The sequence below is a fragment of the Parus major genome, chromosome 4, assembly GCF_001522545.3.
Source record: "Parus major isolate Abel chromosome 4, Parus_major1.1, whole genome shotgun sequence".
Classification (NCBI taxonomy): Eukaryota; Metazoa; Chordata; class Aves; order Passeriformes; family Paridae; genus Parus; species Parus major.
This window is the reverse complement of record NC_031771.1, coordinates 22,799,993-22,826,208: the sequence shown is the minus strand read 5'-3', so window position 1 is coordinate 22,826,208 and position 26,216 is coordinate 22,799,993. Positions and strand designations below refer to the sequence as shown.

Below are 26,216 nucleotides of genomic sequence, written 5' to 3'. Positions count from 1 at the left end.
CTTCATGCAAGTAATTTCTATTAAGGGCACTAAAATAATTCATGTTTTTCACTGGCTTTTATGGTCTAGTGAAATTAAGGATAGGAATTCTTCTCTGTAAGCACTTGCAGCAAGAAGAAATGCAGTTCCTCAATGTGCAAAGGGTGCCTCTCCACTCCAGGGGTGATCTAAATGAGATGTTGATAAATAAGAGAGAGGAAATGTATCAGCTGTCTTGGATTGACTGACAAAAGCTCATCTCAAACCTTTCACTGTTGCTGGTTTAAATACTGGTTTACACTTGCTTAAAACTGTGGAGCCTGTAGCAATGGCAAAAAGACTACTGTTTGTCCAGCACTGTGTTCCTCCAGTTTTGAGACTTTCTTCATTCAATAACCAGTAATAGTAAATAATTAGCATCTCCTTGAATCACGGGGATGGGCCATAATAGAGAAATGAAAGAGAAAAAACCCGTAATACCTGCTTCTGAATCAGCTTAGCATCTCTGGCTTCTTTCTCACTTGAGAACTGTCAGTTAGGTCTTCCTATCATTTCCAAATTTTTATGAATATCTAAAATAAGAAGTTTCTCAAATGTAGTTTTGATATGTTATTGTAATTTATTTCTAGAATCAGTTGCAAGTAAGTTCATTGGTTTGAATTAAAACACCCCAATTCAATATCAAGAGGCCAAAAGCTGACTTCAATGCAGTCACTGTATATTTTGTTAACTCCTTATTAGAGAGCACTGCAACTATTTTCTACTATTTAAGGAGTTCCCCCTTGTCATAACTTTCCGTAATCTTTTGTTTCTCTCTTTTTTCAGGGTCAGCCTGGTCCTCAAGTAAGTGCCATCTTATTTTCTTACATAAGTAACAGTTAAATACAGAGCCCACTAAGCTCAGGTTGTCTACAAAGTATTTTACCATATTTTTTGATCCTACTGTAATAAGATAGAAACTGGTAACCATTGCATAATTCTGTAAGAAAAGTATTTCCCAAGAGAGAAATATGCCCCCCGCATATGGTTAAGTTCCCTCAGCTGTCTGACCAGATGGTGGGGTTAACAACATAATACTGAATAGAGAAAATCTCCTAACTGTGGCTTGAAACTTTGCCACCAAACTTTAAAGCAAGATAAAATAACTTAGCAAATGTGTAGCAAATGTAATACTTCAACTGCTTATTAATCACATGCTAATAATGTTGCTATAATCCAGGCAGCCCTCAGTTATTTTAAATATTGCACTGCTAGCTATTTTGATTAATTAGATACACTGCTTTGAATTAGTTCTGCTTTATTTAAGAATAGTGGAACTTTGTCTTGTGAGCTGTAATTGAAGACATGGACATCTAGGGACCTAACTTGAGTTCTAACGGAGAAATAGACCGACAGCAAGGAAATATTATATATAGCAAAAATTAAATGTGAATTATTTGAGTGCTATAGAAATATGGAAGAGCAAGAAAAAATAAATTAAAAAGCCAGTACCAATGCCATACTTAATAAAATCATTTGAGAAACTCATCCTTTTTGTATGCTCCACATGCTTTGTGGGAAGTAAGCTTTGGTCTGTGGAACTGTCTTAGCATAAGTTAGTTACCTGAACCAGGATTTCTCTGACGTCCTTTTATATTTCAGAATCATAATTGAAAGTTAAAGCTTTACCACCTTACTGACTGGCAATTTTTTAAAGTCAATATTTTCATTATAAGAAGCAAGCATTTCTTTTAGATTTTTTTAGTTTCTAAATGTCATTTTCTGTTGAAAATTGACTGACAAACCCTCAAACCACTTGGCCTGAATGTGCAGTATCCTTGCAGTGCCAGGCTCCATTTAAGAGAATTGCATAAGAAGTCTGTATGATACTGGAGATGACCACTGCCCATGGCACTCACGTTTCACAATAGGCTCTTGATGTGTGGACTACATAGAGAGGTATCTTCAGCCTCTCTGCTGCTGGGGGTTGATGAAGAGAGAGACTGTAATTCTGTGTGGCACTGTAGCTCTGAACAAGCTCTGCTGAGGACCTGAGGCTGATACTTGAGCCTGTGGGCTGCCCTCTAGATGATGTTAACTTGTGCTGCCACCCGTGTCCTTTCCTTCTGGGTTTGGACCCCCACCTCCCACATTTCAGTTGCTTGGAGAGTGTCTCTTGTCTAATGCTTGCAAACAGCTGCTCGGTCTTTGGAGCTCATATCTCTACATGAAATGCCCTGGGGTAGCTGTAGGCAAGGAACCACCATCGAGATGGCAGTGTTCAGTGCTGTTTCAAGGGCAGAAAGGCAGAGAAATCTCATTGTGGGTGTAAGAGAAGTGAGATGCAAAACAAATAAAAAGCCTTCTAAAAATGTTCCCCAAATTTTTTTTAAGAGAGAATCCTTACATGTTAACTTCAGTAATTCCTCCCAGTGGAAATGCTCCCCTCTGGGTCATTGCATCATCCTCAGCAACACATACCATTGTTCTTAATAATGCCTTTTCCTCCTTTTCAGCTCACGATGCTCCTATTGTGACAGGAGGATATGTGTGTACTCAGTCATTTCAACTGGCTGATTGAGTCCAGGAGTAATTCTTTTGAGAGCACTGGTGGGGAAGACATAAGGGCATGAAACAGTCAGAGTCGTGTTCAGCTTTACATTAAGACGCCTAAACCTGTTAGCTTGTGTTGGGTAGGTGTTGACCTGTGAGGTGTCTCAGCACTCCTTGCAGTCAGTGAAGGCTAAGTCAATGCTCAGTGCACCTAGAAACCCGTTCAGCTCATGATAAACTCCTTGGGCTCAGTTACACTGTCTGCATTCAGGCATTGTCGCTGTGTGAATTGATCCAGTGTCTCCGGCCTTAGCCGCTGGCTGTTTTATGTACGGGGGCTGGAATCTGTGTTGGACTGTGGTTGTAGCTGTCAGTCACAGGCAGCTGTCTTGGATACCTAGGGAATCTCTCACATGACACTAGCTGCACACATTCGTGCCTCCTAGTTCCAGATTCTGACTGTAGGCAGCTACTGAATCCGATAACCGTGCTGCTGAACTGCTTTCCAGCCAGGGTTGACATCTGCGTGTCTCAGGAAACTACATGGAGGCTGTACATTTACATGTACTGAAACTCAGATCCAGATAACATGGTGGACAGCATTTTTTAAATATTAAAATGGCATTTTTTAAATATTGGAATCTGTGGTTGAAAAATCTCAAGACTTTTAAAAATTAAAGCTATCCACAGAAAACAGAATCTGTTCACATACAGATAAAATAATTCAGAATCCCTTGGCATGTCATTAAATAATGCAGAAATTCCAGACTATTACGATTGTCAGCAATTTTCCTGGTCTTAACTGCATCCATGAGAAATTGAAAATTTAAATTATTGATCAGTTTGGTTAATAAGTAAAGGCTACCTGACTTCAAAGAACAAAGTTGTTATGCTGATTGGAGAAGCACTTAGAAAGTTCCTGATGTCCTAGCCATGCAAGTCCATGCTAAAATCAAGGAGAAATTCTAATAATTTCTAAACTCACTGTTTTACTAACCCCTATTCTTTTTTGCTATCATTTTATAAAGTACACACTAAATTCACCTAATGCCCACCTAATTACTGGGCACAACCTCCTGCCATTGTAATTGTTTTACTGCTTATTTTCTTAAAAAATAGATGACAAAAGATAATTTTGCTTCACATTTTCCTTAAAGTTTCATTATAACTTACAGGCACTTTTTTTTTTTTCTTCCAGAAAAAGCTTGTGGTTCTATTTTATCTCTGAAAAGTAAAGACCACAATAAAAATGCTAAATAATTTCTAGCCTAATCTTTTAAAAAATGAAGTTCCTTCATATGATTTTGGTTTACTGTTAAAAAGAAAGCTACTTAAAATACCATGTAAGCTGAGTTCTTCTGTAGAAAAGAAAGTAATAAAATATTTAATATTTTAGCTGAAATTAAATTCTGACTTGGGCGAACCAAAAAAATACCTGCTTTTCCTTATCAGCAATATAAAAATGTATTTAGCGTAGCTTGAACCAGAAAGGGTTCTTCTCCCAGTAAATCTAGACAACCAAAATCTGCCCATGCTTTCTCTTTTCCAAATAATGGAAGTATTCCTGCTTTTCAGAGAAAAAGTTTAGCTTCTAGTCTGATGTTAAATCTGTAAGAAATGTACTATCTGGGTAAAGAGAGAAGGCTGGCTATTTTAAACTTGTTTTGTTGTTTAGAGGTAAGGTTCATGTAAATACTAGAAGCCATGCTTTTAATATTATGGTGAAGGAAAACAAAATAATCCTTTAAAAAATGTTGCTGAAGTAAAACTGTTAAAGACTGTAATTTGGTGTGAGTTCATCTCAGCCAGCAAGCTGTTTCCTTCTCTGGGGCAAGGTCCTCTCCCTGGCCTATCTCTAGCAAAACATACTTTGTCTCTCATGTCAGCATGCATGAGCACTCTCTGTGTGGGACTCTGAGATACAGCAGCCTCACAGATGCTTCTCCGTTCTCGTTGGCGGCTGTCCAAGTCTGCATTAGAAATGGACAAAGTATTAATGATTGATACTTGCTTTCATGAGATTCTTGTTTTCCTTCATGTGATGCGTCCATGGATGTGGCATTGTAACAGCCTGAAACTTTCCAGTGCCTGGTGCATGATAAAGGGTTTCCACAGCAATTCTGGTGACAAATGTATGTGGTCTTCTCTTTCACCGTCAAGCATCAGGCTATGTGACTGGAGTATTTTTAATTTCTGATGACAGAGATTCTGATTCATGGTTAAACTGGCTATAACTGGCTTGTGCTGTCAACAGTGCTGGTGGGAACCATTTTAGCTTTTCATTTTCTGGGTTTTGTCAAAGGACAGAGACACACAGCAGGCCACAGGCTTTAGTTTTGAGTAGGTTTGGAAGGCAGCAGTCTAGGGAAGATATTTATCACTTCCTAGAGAACACTGTGATGGTAGGGAGACTCCTAGATCTTAGAAAAGAGTATTTGACAGTAGAAAGGATGAGAAAGGGGTTTCATAAATAAAATGTATTTTAATTCCTGCTGAGCTTCCCTTTCAGCTTTGGTAGTTTGGATAGCCATCTGCATTCCACAACCTGTGAAATACTGCTCTCAATGTAAGCCATTCAGTAGTGGGGCAGTTGATAACATCAAGTGATCGTGTATGTTTTTTTATGGCTTTTTAGGCTATGGGCAAGGTACATAATGTCCTGTTGACCAGTGATGCAGAATGGTCTCTACCTGTCAGATTGTTAGAGTGGGACATGTTTCTGTTGCTCTGACCACCATAAATTGAGGTGTAAATTCCATATTCCTTTTTTCCTAGCAGCTTGCTCTCACAAATGTCTCAAGACTCTGCTTGCATGGAGAGTCGGGGAAGGAGGCAAGAAGTACACTTATAAAGGATATAATCAGCCAAAGACTGAAGAAATAGTTCACTTTCACATACACAGTGCAGTAAAATTGTTGCTCCTGGGAGAATCCCAGTGGTTGTACCTAGGCCATCAGCTGTTCTCACTCTTGAGAATGATCTTGTCGGGTATTTTTCCTAGAAATTCATACCCTAAGCTCCTTTTTAAACTTCTGATCCAGCTGAAGAGTTATATGACTCAGTCTGATTATACAAATCCTAATCTGCTTTTGAGTTACAAGTTGCAGGTCAGATTTTGCTGTCAAACTTCAACAATTAGTTTATTAACATTAGGTAGCAGACTTGTAAAAACGTCTGTTTCTTCCTTTCTTTTTACAAATAACAAAGAGAAATCCTTAATGCCTTTGCTGCTAATAACGATTTACTGCAAATTTTGAGATAAGAAATTAATCTGAGGGCATCACATAAATAAACAATGTTGTACTGAGTTTCATATGTGTTTAAGCAGGCAGACCTTCTGTTTAGTTGCCATTCTCCTTTCTTAAATGGTAATAGCATTTTTGAACACTGTTGAAGTTGTGAGACCTTTTTAGGAAACAGCCCATATTGATTTGTGAACAAGAAGAAACAAATGCCATTTTCATGGCTTTTCATTTTATGTTAGTGTCTAAAAAGAGCCACATCAGAGAATGTTAAGAGGAGAAATCATGCTCAAAACTTCATTTACTGTATACGTGTTTATGACACAAAAGAAGCCAGAATGTGTCTTCTCAGAAGGAGATTGTGCATTTAATTCTTTTTAAGTATGATGCTTTCTCAGCTTCGTATGTAATAAAATAGAAGTTAATTTTGTTAAAAGGCATTGACAACAACAGTGAGCACTTTCAAATATAAAACTTATGCACATGTGTAAACCAGAAGAGCTGTGAATATTAAACAGTTTTCTTGGCTAAGCAGACAGTATCAGTGCAAGTAAACAGATTCTTTGCTCTGTAAAATGGAGAGCGCAGAATTGGAGATTTAGGGGCAAATTGTTCTGAACTATCTGTTCTACCAAGACTAAGGAAACACATAATTTAAAAAGGCAGAGGAGAGTAAAAGTTCCAAGAATCAACAAAAAAAGTTCTTGTACAATTTGAGACTATGCTCTGCTTTCAACATACTTTTTTACTTGTCTTTTCCCACCCTTTTGTCAGGAATTGCAAAGGAGCCTCTAATGGCAGATTGATGACTTCCCTACAGTACCCTGCTAAGTGAACTTAGTTGGGGATAATTAGACTTTTTAGAGCTCTGCTCATCAGGCTCTGTCAGACACCAAAAGGATGCCAGACTCCTACCCCAACTGTGCTACTGTGTTCTTTTACTTACTCTGATAGGCAAGCTTTTGAGTTTTAATTTCAGTAGCTATCTGGTGCTGAAATAGCAAGATGTTCAGATGTTCCATGGAATTTCCTGAAACAGATAGTTTATTCCTTATTTCCTTGCTTGGTTCACAAAGTATCAGGCTTGAATTCTGTTAATTTACACTTACCGATTCAGTCTAGGTTTTGATTTTCTACAAACAGAAAATCAAGAATATTCATTGTACAGAATTCTGTGAAAAGGGCCCTTCAGGCAACATAACTAACAGCTCTGGATATGCTGGATAAAATAAATTCTGCTCCTATGAAGGTGGCTTCTTTTACTGAATCTGAAGATCTCCTTTGGGAGTAGCTTCCAAAGAAAGCTTGGAAGATGGGCTTTGAGAACAGTTTGACCCAAAACTTTAAGAAGCTGATCTCACTTCATAGTTCACATAGCAACAATTTATGATACTGTTAGTCTGAAAAAGCAAGCCCTAAAATTATATAATACACAAAACTAATATTTAAAACTCTAAAAGAAAACATGCATGAGAGCTTTTTAGGATGTTACCAAATTTTCTTCATGCTGGCATCATTAATTTTTAAAAAGAATTGGGGTTGTTTTCATAAAATAAACATGAAGATCTGATTCACTGGTTATAAATGCCAATATAAATGTGATGGGGAATCACACATTAGCATTCCGTCTATTCATCTAAAAGTTCCAGCTGTCACCAGGGCATAGTAAATATTCTAACAGCAAGTGAACCAAAAATTACTTGCAAGCCTTAATTTGGTAAAGCATTGCTTAGCTTAACAGAGTACATATGAGTACAAAAAAGCGATTGCAAACTTAGTATTGTGGTTCCATTATAACATTACAAAGGGTTGTCAAAATATAATTAAGGGCTCTGAAATATTTCTTGTATTACTAAATCATATCTTTATCAAATGACCTTCGTATTTTCTTCCTCTTATTCTGCATATGGCAGAAATACACTAGTGTGTTCTGTGTTCTGTTAGGGAATATGTCAAAGCAACGTATTGCACTGTGTTCAGGAATATTATATAGTATTTTACTATCCTGCTGCACATGTTTTTAATTTGATATTAAACTCATGCTGGCTTATTGTTTTTAGTGATCTTCATGCTGTATTTTAGCTTTGAATTCCAATTCAATTTGTTGCAGATCCCAGTAGTTTCACTAGTTTAAAAAAAAAAAAAAAATTAGAAGTTATAAAAATGTGTATTTCATCAAACTTATTGTGACTTGAAGATAATGTTGTGATGTCTAAGACATTAGTCTTTCACAAGGTTTTCAAAATATCAGAATTTCTTTCAAAGCCACTATCAGATCAGGTGATGTTTTGTGCTAGATGCTTGCAAGTCCTGTAAACTTGAGCAGACCTGGGAGATTTGGATCTCAGGCTGGTAGAGGAAACCTTCAAAATTTATATTTCCCTTTATAAAATGATATTCCCCTGAACCAAATTTTACTTCAAGAAAATTTCTGTGTTACTAGAAATGCTTTAGGTTTTTTTATATTGAATTGATGCATGAAGAGCTGTGCTGAAATGTTATTTTTTCCTGTAAGTATGAGTCAAGTTTTGAGAAGGAACAAAAGGCAGAAAATGCAGAAGTTGCTTTCATTGGAGTATTTTGTGTACTGCCAGTAATGTTACTAATGAGCATGGCATGGAAGTGTCCATTCTTTTAGTGAGCTTTAGACTGCCAATTGCAAAAATGCTTTGTCTGTCCCTACAATACCGTAGGATTTCCTAATATAGTTTTTTACTGAGATCCATCAGTAATATTCAAGAGCTGTGAGCTGCTGAGAAACATGCAAGAAAATCACGTATTTTCAGAAATACAATCCAGCTATATTGCCCAGTATGTCTGCTAGTGATCATTTGCCAAAAAGAATGAATAGCCATTTAAGTACAAATATACATATGTGTTTGATTTCCCCTGAAGATGTTCTGAATTTTGTAGTCCATATTCTTAGTCTTGAGGAGAAAACGGTTTTGTTTTTAATAAACTTTATGTTGTCTTAAATTACTTCCTGTATAAAGATGTTTCCAGCCTTACAGGTTACAAAAATATATTCAGTCATCTCACTTTTACATATGTCTGCATATAAAATATGTGTACATTAGTTCATAAAGAAAATCATCTGCATTTATCAGTGTTCCATCTCAAACTTCACAAATCTGTTCTCAAAACAGCCCTATGAAATACATCATTGTAGTGTTCTCCTTTATAGATAAGAGAATTGGTGACGATAAATGAAGGATTTAGTTCTTTTTCTGACATTTGTTTGTCTTATTGTAACATAAATACTATTTTATATGCTACTTTTTGTGCTTTTCTTTTAATATACTGTTTGACATTAAATAAATTAATCTGACTAAGGGTTGACACATCCCCAGAGTTATGACTTTGAGTGTCAAGCTTTGCCTCTTTTAGCAATGCCTTGTGCCTGGGATAGTTGAGAAATATTTGCAGTAACCTAATACTTGCAGGTCACTTCAGGTGGGTTTGTTCAGCTTTTATCATGACATTGGTCAGACTGTGCTTGTGAAAAGGCCTTTTTGAGTGCCAGTGGAGCCCGTGCACAGGAACAATTTAAGGAGCTACAGAACTTGCAAAGAGTAATTGGAAAGAAAGAATAAGATTCTCAGAGGAATGTATCATCTTTTGCTGAAATAAATTCTTCTCAAGCATTAGCATATCCTGAAGTTTAAAAAGTTACCTAGTTTTTGAAATAATTCCATTGCTCTTAATCTGTAGATATCTCAGAAGCCTTTCTGCCCCTGGTGCTATTTTTTGCATGGCTCTGACTTTATACTGCTATTTTACTGCCATTTTCCTTTAACCATTCATGATTTAAGTAATCTAACACACAACTTTTACAATAGCATTTTATAGTTGCATTTGCAGACAACACTAAAGGAATATCTAAATCTTTCTTTGACATTCTGCTACCCTGGATGAGAAAATATCTCCTGTACTGAGTAGCAAAATTTGGAAAAGAGAAAACATTGCATAGACAGTATGCCTTGCCTTTGAAATACTGAGTGAAACTCAGAGCATTGCTACTGAAACCAGTGTGGAGGTACCACAGTAAATGGAAGAATGGACCTGGCCTTCCCTTTTTCAGAGTTTGTGATAAAATCCTGCTGAAAATAGGTTTAGTGTTAAAATTCAGCAAATGCATGTTACCTGCAAATCCTTCAGATGTGAGCTGTGCAGGTTTGCTTGTTTGCAGAAGTTCAGCCTTTATTACTTTATAAATTTGCCTTGATATGATAGCAGGTAGAGGCCAAAATTCTTCAAAAAACAGCCTGGTTTTGAAACTAGCCCTTATTTCAAATAGATGAACAGAGAGGTTTGGGTTTGTTTGGGTTTATTTTTTTTAATTTAAGTCATCTGTTTCTGTGTAGTTACTACTTTTTTGTAGAGCTGGACCCTGTGCAGCACCTGTTAATGAAGTACATAAATCTCTTTCACTCAGCTGCTGGTCAAAGGAGGATCTGCCTGGTGGATATTTGGATGCTTTTCCATCACACAGATGGAAAATGCAGACAGCAAAGCTGAAATATCCAAAAGGCTAGGGAGATTGGAAGATGTATTTTGATCACCATAGGTACTTCTCCTGTAGGTAGTGAGTGGCAGTGGTGAATCTCCATTGCTCTGAACCATTGCTCTGAAACTCCCCCATTCCCTTGCTTTCATCCTTTTTCTGTTTCCTTCAAAGTATCTGAAGTTCAGCCTGCCATCCTCATCAAAAAGTTTCTTTTAAGTCAAACAAAAAAAGATTAAATGAGTGAAGGGCACTCTCATTTCACCTGAATTATCTACCAGGCTAGTAAACAATCAGGGGAGCACCAGAGGTGTTTGAATTACAGAAGCCATTTTTCAAGTTTTAGGTTAAAAACAGCTGAAACGCTGGAATATGAACTACTGTTTCTGAAAATAAAAGAAGTTGTTAACTCCCAGTGAGGAGCTTTTTTCTTATTAAGCTTTTAGGAATAGATAAGAGAACGGACCAATGGATAAAAATCTACCAAAGGAAGTACCAGTGTACTTAATGGTGAAGTTTTTGTCTCAAAAATCTGAAAAAAGAATTTAATGAGTTTTATTGGCAAAATATGTATTCTTTTGCTTTTCAATTTCTGTTGTGTTAAGAAAGAGAGACAGAACGTAATTTCATAATCCCAATGCAGTTTTATAAACTCAAAATTTCACTCTGCTACTCTTTCTTTTATGATTTTTTTTAAAAAAATTTTTTCCCCTCAAATTCTTAATTGGATTTGGGGGCATATTAATTGCTTCCATGAAGTAGAATGTTTTGATTGGATTCAAGGCATCAATGCCCAAAGTATCTCCTTAGACCAGGGTGCCAGAAGGATATGAGTATTTTTTTGGAAAAAACAGCTGTGTATTTGTACATTCTGCTTACTGGTTGCTTACAGGTGCAGTTCTCACTGGCTAGTGCAGAAAACTCCTCTGGAGTGGTACTGTGGCAGTGTTATTTTAATAAACTGAGGTAACCAGAAGTTTTAAGGAGTGCTAGTTACTTTTTCTCATTTGTTTCAATGTTCAGTGTATCCCTTTCAATGTTTAGTGCAAAATAAAAGGCATGAAATCTGTAGAAATAAAAACAGTTTAGAGCTATAAAACTTTCTCTGCTTCAGTAGTTTGACACAAAATTAATGCAGTTCTTCTAAAGAAAAGGTGAAGCAATCAACATTGAAAAATCTTGTCACTCTAGTATTTGTTATTGTAAAATTTGACAGCAGCCTTTAATTCTTGTCTTTTTCTTCACCAAGCATTATTTTTTATATATTTTTAACTCATTGAATTCCTGTGGCATCATTGGTGTTGAAAATAGTGAATACTTATTAAAAAAGGCACAAGACTGAATCAACTACACTTTCTTTTGTTATTGAATCTTACAAACTATTGAATCTTATCAAGAATCCTATGACTTAAAATAAATATTTTCTGCTATTGACAGAAGACTCATTCTTGTCTATTCAACAGCTACCATGCTATATATCAACTCTTCAACTATTGAATGAATTCTGATACAGAAATGCAGTATTTTCTTTTAAGTTCCACCAGCATGCTCACACACAAACACTCTTAAGTATGTGTATTCCTATTGGAGAAGGGATAAAAACCAAATTCTGCTCTATAGCCATTTAGTATGGGATCAAGTGGGACTAAAGGAAGAGGAGGAAGAAGTAGGGAGGCTCTGTGAGGGTAGAGGAGTGCAGAGCAGCCTACCTGAAATACCAGAGGATGAGGAGTTAATCTTGGTCATACTACACTTACCAGCAGGGCCTGTTATATTGATAGTTCAAGGGTTACTGGTTTTAAACTAAAAGAGGGTAGATTGGGACTAGATACATAGAGAAGGATGTTTTTACAGTGAGGATGGTAAAACACTGGCACAGGTTGCCCAGAGAGGTGGTGGATGTCTCATCCATGGAAACACTTAAAGTCAGGTTGGATGGGCAACTTGTTGACCAGCACACAGGTCAAGTTGAGGAGGCTCCTGCTCATTGCAGGGGGGATGGACTAAATGACTCTCAAGGCCTCCAACCCAAACTCTTTGGTGAGTCTAAGATAGCATGTGATGTTTTTTCAAGTCTCAGGTGGACATCTCATGAGAAGGATCTGCTTTAGGATGGGTGGAAGAGTAGGAAGTCTCAACCAGTCTGTATCAAAAATGTCTCATTTTTGAAATGTTTTGTAAACCAAATATTGAACACTGAAGCTGATAGTATGTTTTAATTAAAAATATTGTTAAAAATCATAGATGCAACTCCATAAAATCCACAGTCTGCAGTGGAAATAGCAAATATAACAGTAATGGTACAAAAATCTCCCTGTTCAGTCTGCTTTCTGAATTTTGATTCTGTAGAGCCCACATCAGTTGTGTTTTATTGTATCTTCCTGCAGTTCTGAGTGCCAGCCAAAATTTGTGTTTCTGTGGTTTCGAAGTAATGAAGATTGTGTTTGTATCTTCCTCACAGTCTTCCTTCCTTCCTGTTATTGAAATCAAAAGATCTGGTTGTTTTCTTATAACATGAGAGACACAGTAGTATTAGGTTTTTTCATCTGTATTTTTGTGTCCTGTTTTACCAGTTTACAAGAGTGGCATTTCCTTTGTGGAGTTTTTTTGTTGTTTGTTCTTTACAGTATTGCATCAAATCTCTAACTTCATCAGTGAATTTCTGCTTCAAGCAGAAATTAGGAGGGTTCATTGTGGACAAGGCAATGAGGGCTGAGATTCAGGAAATAGATGTATTACAATGTGTTGAGCAGTAAGTGTAAGTCAGAAGGCTTTTGACTTTATCAGAAGCCATTTTCTTTTCTTTAAGAACGTGACAGGTTTTTTCTGCAGCCATATAATTGTTTTTACTGTCACACACAGCAGCTACCTGACTCACAAGAAACTTAGCAGATTCAAATCATAATATTTACTTAAATTAATTTGTGGAAATAGTAAAGCTGATCCTTGTTTTTTCATGCTCAGGCAATGGGTACATAGACACATTCCCTCTATACCACAGAATCTTTGTAGGACTGTTCAGGTTGTTTTGTGGGCTTTCAAAGAGACACATGTTTGTCTGTAGAAGGAAGGGAAAGGAAGAGGAGATCCCCTTTAGGCAGGTTCTTGCTTAGGACACTGGACACTGGTTTTTGTGAGCAGCATCATAACTTTCAAAAATCTACCTCATCCCAACCTCAGCAAGAGTGCTGCATGAGAAATGAATGTCTAAATTACAGTCTGAATAGTTTCTTGAGACATTTTGGGTAGACTGTTCTCCTGCCTGTAGATTATAAACTTGTCTGATTTATATCTTGCTATAAATCACTGACTTCTGAATACATTTTTACAAATTTTTAGCAGGAGTAATTTATAATTTGCTTATTGTGAATGATAACAGAGCTGTTTATCTAGATTGCTATATAAATCAGTTTTATGTTTCTCAGCTTAAATCATTAACATAATGTTGTTCAAGGCAGTCACCATTATTGTGTCAAAAATTCAGGTTTCTTTTTCTTTGCCTTAGGATTTCTAACAAAAACTTCAGAATATAAGGGGAGGAAACGAGATATTAGTAAGAGTCTTATGAGAGGTGATTTGTTGAAGTTTTCACCACAAGTCAGTCATATTACAGGGGAAGAATAAAACATGTAAAAAGGAAGGCACGTCAGCAGTAGAAACTGTTCAGATTCACTGAAAATTCTTCTGAGTACTTATAAAATTGTTGCAAGGTGAAATGCTGGCATTGTAAACTAGCATATGTAAACACTGGCTGAAAGCATGGCCAAGCTCAGCAGATGCCAAAACCACATTGCCTCAGTAGTTCAGGGTTTGTATGGTGGACACAAGACTGAAATGAGTGTAGGAACTTCAAAATGGTTCTGAAACACGATGGGTGTTTCATAATGCTCTGTGTAACCTCCTATGATTCAGCACATCTGATCCTAATATTTTGCAGCAATTATAGGATAGACTGGGGACTGTTGTTCCAGTCAGATTCTTGTAATTTATCGAAGTCATGAGTCAAGTTTCAAAGCAAGAAGTTCAGCTTTTCTATCTGATTATTTTGTTGTTACGTGCTAAAGCCACCTTTCACTCTTAAAGTAATCTGCAATATTGAATTAACTTAGGCAATGTATGGCATGATGTTTAGTTGTTAAAACATGATTAAACTAAGCTGGCAAATTGATTCCCTTTTTGATTTGTCTGGGTGATGTTGGAATAGCTTCACTGTTCCATTTATTTCTGCAAGGCTGCCGTTGCCTTAGGCTGCCAGTCACACTGTGGGATGACTGCACTGTGTGCCCCTCAATCCCAAATGCAAATGAAGGCTGAACCTCACAAACTACATTCAGTCTTCCAGCTGCCAGCTTGCCTTAGCCTGTGGCTGCTGTGGTGGGAGCATAGGAAGGCAGTGACTGTGTCTGAAAGGTGATTGTCACCTGTGTCTTCCGTGGTAGCTCTGTCTGATGGGAGCTGCCAAGTTTGATGTGTCGTGCTCCTTAGGGGCTGTGAGGGTGGATGATCCCAATGGGACCTGGGACTGTCATGGATTCTATTGGTTGGTTGGTTGTCACCAACTTGTGTTGGCTGGTCCTTTTTGCCATTACCTGGAGGCATCATGTGGGCTGTCTGACAGTCAGGAAAAATCTGCTCTCCTCTGTACCGACTGTGGAGCTTTCTACAGAACCTTCAGCATTGCTGTTTCTTTATAGTCTGTGCTGAGAATCCCTTACTATTTTCAGTTCTACTGTCCCATCAATTCTTGGAGCCTTTTGGGTGAGTTTGCAGCAGAGCTTCCTGTATTATGGCTAAAGGCAGATCTGTAGCAACAGGTATGTAGAGAGAATATATCTGTAAGAGAATTTTGATAATTATGAATTTTTGTAAAACCAATGTAAGTCAACTGCTGGCTTTTTAAGAGGTCTCTGGCTGTAACTTTTGCAAAACTATGTAGGCTTCAAGGGTGGAATACAAAATGACATCTTTCAGGAATTAATTATAAAATTTCAGCTGTGTGAAAAAAAATCATGCTGATCACACTCAGTTAATTCTAAGGGAATGCTGGATGACGAAGACAGCAAAGATCAGTCTCCTGTTTTCTAGTATTGCCTTTCTATTCCTGTACACATATTTATTATAATGTAAAATTTCATCAGAGTATGGAAATGGGGTTCTGATAGGAAAAAATAAAAGGCAGGGAGGGGTCACCTGCTGGTAATCCTGAATATGGCTGTTTTTTGGATTTGACTCTGATTTCAGCTTTGTTTTTTGGCTGGCAGGTGCCTGGAGGCCTTTCAGTCTGCTTTAGGAAACCTTGTTTTAAAAACAGTAGTATTTTTCGCCTAATTATAAATGCAGATTTTGCATGTGTTTGAGATTTACAAGGCCTTGCTTATGTGAAACAGGCTATAAACTCTCCTTGGAAATGTATAGTAGTCTGGAGTAGATAATTACACTTTGAGAAAAGAGCCTCTGTTTCCAGTGAAAACACTGCAAAGTTATTTCAGAAATGCTCTGACCTCAGACGTTTCATATAACTTACACAAAATGCTTTCACATTTGTTCGGCAGCTCGCGGCTTGATCTCTGCCATCTCATAAATGAAAGCACAGAAGTCTCCCTGGGAAAAAAGCAGCAAGTCTATGCTGTGGCCTGAAAAACTAGTGTTATTTTACTCACTCTGTGCTTTGTGTCTGTACCCTTAAACAGAAGAAACCTTGCCCTCCTTTAAACAAATCTGTCTCCTAATCACACCCCACCCCCACAAACCCAACTTTCCCTCAGATTTTTCTCCCTCCCTGCCTCCACTCAGTGTACACACACTAATAAACTCTGCAGTAAAAAACCTTGGGAGAATTTTGCAGCACAAATAGAAAGAAGATGTCAAAGGCTGAGGATAGGAGTTTTCTGTTTAAAATTGCAAAAACAATAGAGAACAATTGAAACAGTGGGGGAAAAGCCAGAGATGGGTGAACAAGCCATGAAAGTATTCCATTAATTTTTATTTTGATGGAACCCTGCTGGTTCTCTTCACTTGCATCCAAAAGAGCCATTTTTATTTGCAGTTGTTTGTTTCTCAAGACTCTTGCAGAAAGCAAAAGCATTGCAATACAAACGAAGAGACTTGTGAGAATGCTTACACCAGAAGTGCTTTTGTGGGCTTTTGAAAAGCTGTTTTTAACTCCTGGTACAATAGAATTGTCAGATGTTTATGAAGACTTTTATGAAAAATTTGTGTGCTGGAAGGATGACTTGATAGAGGTGGTGGTGTTTACCACTCAGGGAGAGAAAACAACAAGCAATAAAAACAAAACAAATTCTGATTATGATGTGCACAGGTTGTTTTCAGAAAATCCTGCACAGAAGAATGAGCAAAGAAAGGGAGATATGGTTCAGTCTTATTAAAAAGCATGTCTGGGTATAGATTGTACTTTCAGCAAACTCTTGGCAGAGGAAAATATGCAAGGTAGGGGAAGGGGCCACTTGTGCCCTGGAGATGGCTGAACACATTGGTGGTTCCAGTGGTACCAGGGAGACAGCGCAGTGGCCCTGCAGATCTGGTGGCTGAACCCCTCCTGTGAGCTCTGAGTTGTTTCTGTTCCAGTCAGCCAGCTTAGTTCAGGCAGCTGATGTGATCTCTCCTTGGAAGAGCTGATGTGATCTCTCACAGGAAGAGCTGTGGCAAGCATGCTTCAGAAAAGTTATGAGCCAAAACCCATCAGAAGCAGAGCCACTCTTGGGCAAAGGAACGGCATTGAGCATCTAAATGAAGGCAGCAGCAGCTCCCACAAGACAACATTTGTTTACAGCCTCAGTCATGTCAGGTTATCTATAATTTCATGCCTAAGGCCTGAGAAATAGGATTCTGACTGTAGCAGATAGGGGTCATGCTATTTGTGCTTTGCAGCAGTAAGATATTCAGAGCCAGTAATGGCTTGGTAATTCAAGGAGGTGGAACACACGAGCACAAGCTCTTCACTTGTGCTTCGCATTCATGGTGGAGAAGGCAGCAACAGCCTGCACTGACTGATTTTAGTTCTTCCCAGCTTGCAATTACTGTGGTACTGATGGTATGAGTTTACAAATTCACAAGCTCAGTGGCATGTGTGTGTGAGTTTCAAAGCAGACCTGCTCTACTGTAAAGTCACGTCTCAATACATGTATGTGGAGACTAGCTAAAAGCAGACAGTGCTGCACTTAGTTTTCAGTATATATTTATGTGAACATGTCAACTGGGAAAGCACAGTAGAGGTTAAAGTATTATAAAAAAATACATGGAGAGACTTTAAAGGTGCAGCCAGGTTGTATCTATTCATTAAATTGTTTTGTTTAATTCGTTTTTAAAGAGGCCAAGTGCTTGCAGGGCAATGCAAAGTGGGCAGGGGTCATAGTTAATTGAGCAGATAGTTTCCACTCAGCTGTCAGTGAGCACTGTCCTTCCCAAATGAGATGTGGGGACATCAGGAGGCAGACTTGTTTCTGTGTCCTCTACAGCAGACAGAAGAGATGGCAAGCCATGGAAAGAGAGGCATATGCTTTAATTCCTTGAAAGATTTAGCAGCAGATGCTCTTCTCTGGCATGCATCAGAAGCCCTTAAAACTAAGCAGAAAATTGGCTACAACAGGGATTCTCAAAGACTTGCCTGTGGTTGATCACATCTTTAATACACAGCAGACTGACCTCCATTCCACTGCATTTATTTGAACCACATGAATTTTTACCAGTCTTGTTAGTGACAATCTTTTCCTGTTCTGCATGCACCCTCACAAACACACACACACACACACACACACACACACACACTGCCACACTCTTTGTGTTATCACAGTGAACCATGCTGGCTCGAATGGTTTCCTCTCTGTTTACAGCTGCTTTCATATGTATCTCAGGTAATGAAGTTCTTTGTAATGAAACACCTGCATATCTTTCAGAAAGCTGGAGGTAGAGTCTGCACTGTGTAAACAGGCAGGTTTTTGCAGACTGATAGCATTTTTATTCACAAGATGCTAAACTGAAAAACTAGTTGTTTAGAAACCTGCTGCTAGCTTTCTGGTGAGTGCTCAATAAAAATGGAATAGGAAAGGACCTCCTATTTGTGATTCTGTCACCTTACTGTTTGTTGGGTGGTAAGTAACAAAAAGTAATACTCCCGCAAAATCATGTTACACAAAGAGCTCATTTTGCCTAAACACTCTGGTCGAGACTAAACATCAGTATTGCCAAAGAAAGGAATGAAAATCCTACTTTTAGAATTTCAAATCCATTTTTCTTTGGCAATCTAAGAGAAGGAGGGTGCCAAAATACATGACAGATTTATATATATTTGAATTTATTAAGTGTACTTGCTAAGAACTTTTGCAGTCTAAGAAAAATTTTATTATCTGATAGGAGATAAACTATTGTCCCTAAGTGAAATCTGTAGATATTTTGCCATTTCAGGCATAGTTCTGCTTGTCTAAGTAGACTGATTCAACACACAGGGTTAGCAAACTATTCAAGAAATAGTGTGCAGTTCCTATTATTAGTACAGTGAAGAAGCCATCTCTGGAATAGCACCGGCATTTGGAGTTAAAAATTATAAAGAAATACCTTGTTGGGAAGAAATTGCAGATTGGCACAGACTTGTTTCTTGCTGTGTCCCAGGACTTCATCAGTATCAGTAATTAATCTCTGCCTTTGTTTCTTTCAGGGCCCTCCTGGTCCAAAAGGCGAGAAGGTGAGTTGGTGTTCGGGTGATTCTTACAAGGTGACTGGAAAGCCCTCCCAGCATGAACTCCAGAGACTGTTTGTATTGATGCAGTGAAATGTTAGATTATGTAAGAGAGCTGGGTAGCAGACAGATGCTGTGTTAAACCTATCATCTCATCTTTCCACTTTGCAGGGAGATCAAGGTGATCAGGGCCCTCGGGTAAGCATCTTAAAAAAAATGTTCCACTTCCCCTTCGCTGAGTAGGCAATTAGTCTTTAGTGCAAAACTAAATTAAAATACACTGTCTGAGCTAATTATGCTTATTAGCTGCATTTACCCTGCATGTTGAAGTGTCTGCAGGACAGCAGTACTGAACGGGAGCAGGAAGTGTCTGGGAAGATTTGAGTGGTTCCATAGTGTACAGTTTCCATTATGGGTGGAAGCAGGTTCCATCCACAGTGATTTTGCTCTGCTGTATAAGGCTGGCTTTCCTAACCAAACCAGTTTCCCCAGCAATGTGTTCATGCCATGCATGGGCTTCCACAATGCAGAGGGCCAGTGGGATTTGATGTAAAATGTAGCTAATATTTAGTGAATTATAAAAAAATATAATGTATGCATGTATTAGCTTTTTTCCTGACATGTATGTATTTAATATTTTTAAAAATAACAATATTATCACCTTGTAGTTACAATCCAGACAGTTAAAACATTATTTAATTTAGGAAATGAGAAGATTCTTTTAATTTCTAAACGTCATGTTTATTTTAACAGAGAAATAGAGCCATACAGGAGTGTAAGTTCGAACGGATTGGCTGTGCTAGTTCACTCTTCTTTACATCTGTGCTTCATTAGAAAACGCTTGGTTACATTGTTCGGATGATATAGTAACTCCCTTCGGTTACATGTTTATAATTTCTCCCATAACAGTATGTTCCATGGATTATTTTCATCTGTTAACTATGTTAAATATTTTGAATTTGCAGCTTTATTTCATTCTGCTGTTTTGTTTCATATAATTTGATTTAATTGGATTTTACATTTTTTCAGCCAGTAAGATTATCTAAAGTCACAACATGCTTTCACAGCTGATTTTGATGTTCCCGTAACTACCAGGGTGTCCTGGTATGCTTGGTGCTAGGGCTGCACATCATAAAGACAGTGGCCTGAGAGTGAACAGCTTTAAATATTATTTCAGTTGAAACTCAGTAAGAGCTGGAAAACTACTTAAATAAATAAAAGAAAGCAGAGAGTAACAGTGAGAGCAACATGCCTTTTTTCTAGGTGACTAACACACAGACTAAAACTAAAGGTTCTGAATAAAGTAAAAATTTCCTTTTAACTTCTAAGCAAACTAAGTGTCTCTTGGAGATGGAGGCTGTACATTTGGTCTGGTTCTGTGTTACAGGGTTTCACAGGGAATGTGAGGAGAGATGCAGGGAAGGAGAGCAGTGCCTGTGGCTTAGGAAGGGATGCTCCATTCAGGTGGCCTAAGACAGGCTCGTGTGTAAGTGCTTGCACTAAGTGGCCTTACATGCAGAAGGTGGCATGTTCTTACATTCACAGCTGTGTCTGTAGATCCAAAAGAACAGGAGAGCAAATTTGATGGAAGTATAAGAGAGGGATGCAATAACAAATATGGAAGATCGGTGTTTTGAAGAGCATTACATAGCTGAGGATACGAATCTGGAATTACGACTGTCAGAGCAGTTTTCAGGGAAAGACCCAGAGGTCTTAATGCTGGAGAACAAATGAAGTGGTATCAATGCAAGGGAATGATGATGCAGAAATCCTGAAAAAATGTTGAAGAGATATAAGAACTATTAAGTGGTTAAGCATATGTGGCTTTCAGTGCCTGGTCTGGAAGTGTAGGCAGTGCCCGATAAGAAGATGCAGGTTTGATCAGTGTTACTGCAATGGGACCTGTGCTATGCAGAGATTGTTGTGTCCTGTTTTGCCAAGAGACACTCCATATGCAGGAAGGCAGTAGAGTCCTTACTGAGCCACACAAATAATGTTTATGACTATTTGTGGGTTTGGTAAATCAAGTGCAGATAAAAAGCAGAAAATATCCAACCTGAGGAATTAATATATAAGGATATCTCAAAGTTGTATATGCAGCTGCAGTTGGCACTTGAGACTGAATTCTGTATCTGATTACAGAAAAGGAATTCAGTAAGGTCAGCAGTGGAGAGGAAGAGATGGTAACAAGCATCTTGTGGACAGGCTGAAACTTTACCAACTCTTTAGTCAATGCAGGTTGTAGTAACATACCTCCTTTTTAAGTATATGGGTTAAACTCGGGAAATTTTCCCAGTATTGTTGGTTTTCCTTTAATCTATTTAGAATGTGTTCCACAGCCTCTTCTCCTTTCCCCCACCCCCCTCCTTATTTCACAAGTAGTAAGTACTATGAAGCCTCTGACCATTTTATGTTTCATGGTACAGCAGTTACCTCTTCTAATAACAGTCTTCAGGGTGAGTCTGCTCAACCTGCTGTGCCAGGGGATTTACAATATAATTAATAGAATTTTTATGTGTAAGCCACTCATGCACCAAATGAAACTAAACCCATTTAGTCCTGGTTGGTTACCTTTGCACATAGTTTTCCATCACTGCCTGTATAAAATAAATGGGTTTGGAGGTAATGGCATACAATTTTATTTTTGAGAAATATTATACCTGAAATTAACTGGGGCATGACATTAACACTTGGATTTGACAAGTTTGCAGACAGATTGGATATAATACCTAAGAGCAGTGAACATTTTAATGCTAATTCATCTTTCACAGGTATGGAGCCTGAATTTTCTTTGGGTTGATACTTTTACATACCTGCTTGTAACAAGTTTTTACCTTAACAAAAACTGTTAGTGTTCCAAGCTCTGTCTGAAATTTCAAAATTACCCTTTTGAGGTCAAAGATACTGTTTTCTGTCCCACCCAAGTTTTTTCACCTTGAGATTTTTGAGGGATCTTTCTTTCTGAAATAATTTCAAAAACGTAAAAAATAGTAACCAGTTATCTCAAAATGTTCACAGTCACTGTACATGTAGAATATATACTGAACTGCTTTGCAGGTTTTCTTGAAAATACCTTCAATAAGGTCATACACTAAGAACTCAGCCCTGCAAATACCACCCAGAGGCCAGGCACTTATATTTTTAGAATAATGTGGCTGGATTTTTGTGTATTTTTTTGTTTTTTTGTTTTTTTTAAAGTATGTCAGGAGTTTTCTTAATTATTCAGAAATAATCTATGGATCAGACTCCTTCATTGTGCAGAGATGGCATAAGGGTTCTAGTTTATAATGCCATATGGCTTGATCTACCAGTGTCCATACTGCGTAGAAAATGCAAGCCAAAACACATTCTAGTAGTGTGAGTGATATAGAAATTAATACTCTGAGTTTGAGCAGCAAGTTAATACAGCTTTTAATCACATGAGACCACCAGTAAGGTAGTGATGGTGAGTCCTGATCTTATTTGGAAAAAAATATTTTTTTTATCTCTTTATGTATTTTTGTATCAGATCTCTAATTACTCTAAAGTTCTGGTTGACTAAACATTTAGGTCAAATGCAAAGCTAGCTTTCCTTCATACCAGTGTAAGAAATGATAATGTTAGTATATCTTTTGGATGCTCTTCTTTTTTCAGAGGGCATGGCTTCATGAAATGTCCATGGAGATTTGTTTTACTGTGCTGAGCCATGAGAAAATTAAAAATGATGGAGGTTAGCCTGTGGACTGTTGGAATAAATGGTGATATCAGGCTGCTCAGTTCCAGTCGTTCAGCTCTAGTCCAGTAAAGAAAAAGCCTTTGAAAATTTTGTAATGGTAGGGTTTCAAAGCATAGATTGTCCAAGTAGCGACTGCATCTTGAAAAACATGAAAATAAAGAAAAATATGAAGACCTATGGAAATAGGTCTTCAGAGGTGAATGTATGGGAACAGAACAGCTAGTACGGAGTGTCTTATTGGATAGGGAGGGGTACTTTGTGATCAAGGATGAGGAAAAGGCTGAGATACTTAATGCCTTCTTTTCCTCAGTCTTCAACAGAAAGACTGGTTGTCCCAAGGGCTACCAGCCCCCTGATCTGGTAGACAAGGATAGGGAGCAGAATGGACCCCCTGCAATCCAAGAAGAAGTAGATAGACCCTCTGTGCCACTTAGGAACTCAGAACTCTCTGGGGCCAGATGGGTTCACATGGAGGTACTGAGGGAGCTGGTGGAAGAGCTCGCCGAGCCACTCTGCATCATTTATCATCAGTCCTGGCCAGCTGTGGGGGTCCCAGATGACTGGAGGGTGACCAGGTGACTCCCAGCTACAGGAATGGTTACAGGAGGATTGAGAGAAGAACTACAGGCCTGTCAGTGTGACCTCAGTTCCATGGAAAGTTATGGAACAGATCATCTTGAGTGTGATCATGCAGCACCTACTGGACAGCCAGAGATTGGGCTCAGCCAGCATGGATTCAGGAAAATCATGTCCTGCTTGGCCAACCTGATCTCCTTTTATAACCAGGTGACCTGCCTAGTGGATGAGGGTGGTGTTGAGCTGAAAGTTGTAATCAATGATCTTGGAGGTATTTTCCAGCTTTAGTGACTCTATGATTCTTAGTCTTTTCTCATCCTTCTGTAAATGACATAATAAATATCTTCTGTCCTTTAGTTCAGATACATAAGAGATTTCTTGTTTATCAGGGCTAGAAATCATTAGCTAGAAGCTGGTTTTAAATTGGGTTTGGTCTAAGTGAAATGAGATACCACCCAGAAGCCATACTTAAGTATTTTCATAAAATGATTTTTTACTTTTGGTATGTTTCAGTAAATTTTCCAGTTGGCTGGCGTGGCACAGAACTGATAATATCTCAAAAATATATTAAGCAGGAAAGATGAAGTTCTAGAAAAGACAGGAACTCGGAAGTTTATTTTATTTTTTTTAACCTTTATTGACTTGAAGATTAAAAACATTCCTTGAGTCCTGTTAAAACAGTTAGGGTTATGATAGAGATATAATGTTCTTTTCAAGTTAACCCTTTCTTCTGTTTGCTTTTTAACATATTTGTTACTTACTTGCTTCCTGGTAGAGAGAAATCATTGCTTTGCAAGTTCTACTCTTCTGTGCTGACAGATTATTTCAAAATTACCCAGTATCTCCAGAAGTAGTCCTGGAAGCATTGTATTTACTGAAATAACCAAATACAAATGTGTGTGTGTATATATAGACATAACTCTCTTTTAAAATTGAAGTACTGCTTCGCTTGTTTTATTATAGACACAACTTATATAAACTGTGCCATATTAAAGGGAAATTAAAGGTGTGCAAGCAGTAAATTTTGACCTGATTTTTTTAAAATGAAACTTCTAAAAAGCCTTTTTTTTTTTTTTAGTGTACATGCATTATTATTAGATAATAATTATTAGATAATTATTATTTTGAGCCTTTTCCTGCTCCAAGTGACAGTGCATGGAAAACCTGTATTCATGTCCTTCGAATCAGTACCTCAGTCATAAATTAGAAAATACTAGTTACTGAATGATTAAACCATGACCATTAACTTTTCACCCCCCTTTAAAGCCATCCTATTTTTTACTGTATGGGGATTTTGGCTTTGGTTTGTTTGTTGTTGTTTGGTTGGGTTTTTTAAAGAAAGGAACAGGTTTGTTTCACAAAATAAATAGTAATATATAAATAGTAATACATAATAAATAGTAATACATAAACTAATCTGGTTTCTTGCCTTCCCCAAAAGCAAAACTGAGTTTTTTGGAGTGAAGTCAGGTTGACATTGCTAAGTGAAATGAATGTAGATGGATCAGTTACCTTACAGGAAGATCTGTTCCCGAATGTTTCATGCTGATAATATTTATCCTCATTCCACATCTTCTCAAAGCAAAAATGTATAGTATTGAGTAAAAATAAGTATTATGTTAATTAAATACAGTTTTGCATAATTTTAATTCTATTTAATGCTATTAATTTCTTCTCTTGATGATTCTTATTTATGTCTGAAAGCATATTTTCTTTTTCATTGTATGTTACTTCAAACATATAGCAGACACAGAGTGCTGCTTTAATTTCTAACTTTACCAGGATGATTACACTCATGATTGTTTCTTCTGTTGTTAATTGACCTGTGTACATCACATTATAGATCAAGATGTAAGATATATCTAGCTACTGTTTCAAACTGCACCCTTAGTGTGCCACAATAAGAAATATTAAAAAATCATTAGTGATTCCTTCTGTTAACATAACTTTCTGAAGCAGAATCATTGAGAAAACTCCTGGACACCTGGTTTAATGCCAGTCTGTTTGTGAGCAGTTAATTTAACTTCTAAGACTTTGTTTCCTTATTTGCCAGAAGGCAGCAGGGGTATTTACCTACTCCATTCCTGGGATTAATTGTCTGCACTTCAGTGGTGTTGGGCTGTTGTGGCTCCCCTGTTTTCCATTAAGGCAAAACTAGGGTAGCAAACTGGAGCAAGGTAACTTGGCGCTCTGTCGCTAGGAGAGGTTAGGAAAGAACTCAGATGGTGCTGGCTGCCAACTTTGTCTGAAGCATTGGGACACTCAGACTTGAGAGTCAGAGTTCACAAGAGTGTCTTTTTGGCTGTGAATGACTCTCTAGGGCCAAGCTATGCCTTTGATGTTCAGCTCCTGAGGTTCCCGTGGGGAATGTAGAACAGCTGTGACACTCCAGAGAAAGTGCCACATACCTGCTCCCAAGAGGAGGATGTTGTCATTCCTGTCTTCAGAGCTAGGCACTGCATGTCTTCTCTCCCACCAGTTGGTTTGCATCTTGCCCCTTTTTAGTAATGCCAGAGGAATGGTGAGGAAGGAAGTCTCTGTACATCCTGTTCCTTTTTCTACAGCCCTGTCCTGTGGCTGAAAATACATCATGTAGTTGTTGTATCTCAAACTACAGCTGTCACGCAGTACTGCAGCACTGAACATTGGAATTAGACAAATTTGATTGAAAACAGCTCCTAAAAAAAGTTAATCTAGTCCTAGTAAACATCAGAGAAGAAGCTTGAACCACTTACCTGCATCAGATAACTGCAGCAGGTAAAAAAATTCAGAGATAAACATAAGCCAGGAGAGATTTTTATTTTGAGAACCAACTTGGTTCTGGACCAGCCCATCTTGGAGTTAACTTTGTGCCTGCCACCACTTTCAGTGAGAGTAGCAGGTTTACCCTCAGGAAGGATATTTTATGGAGGTCAGATGTGTGATCACTCATCAGAACACATAATTGAGTTATGTAGAAAGGACGTTTGCCTCACT

At 37.9% G+C, this 26,216-nt stretch overlaps 1 protein-coding gene across 1 annotated transcript in view; it reads left to right on the top strand.

Annotated features, from left to right (window-relative positions):
• COL25A1 (collagen type XXV alpha 1 chain) overlaps nucleotides 1–26,216 on the top strand; it is a 292,563-nt gene that overhangs the window by 176,167 nt on the left and 90,180 nt on the right. The window contains exons 5-7 of the mRNA XM_033513972.1: nucleotides 805–822; nucleotides 18,929–18,955; nucleotides 19,121–19,147. Coding sequence (XP_033369863.1) covers nucleotides 805–822; nucleotides 18,929–18,955; nucleotides 19,121–19,147 — 72 coding nt within the window. The remainder of the gene's footprint in view (nucleotides 1–804; nucleotides 823–18,928; nucleotides 18,956–19,120; nucleotides 19,148–26,216) is intronic.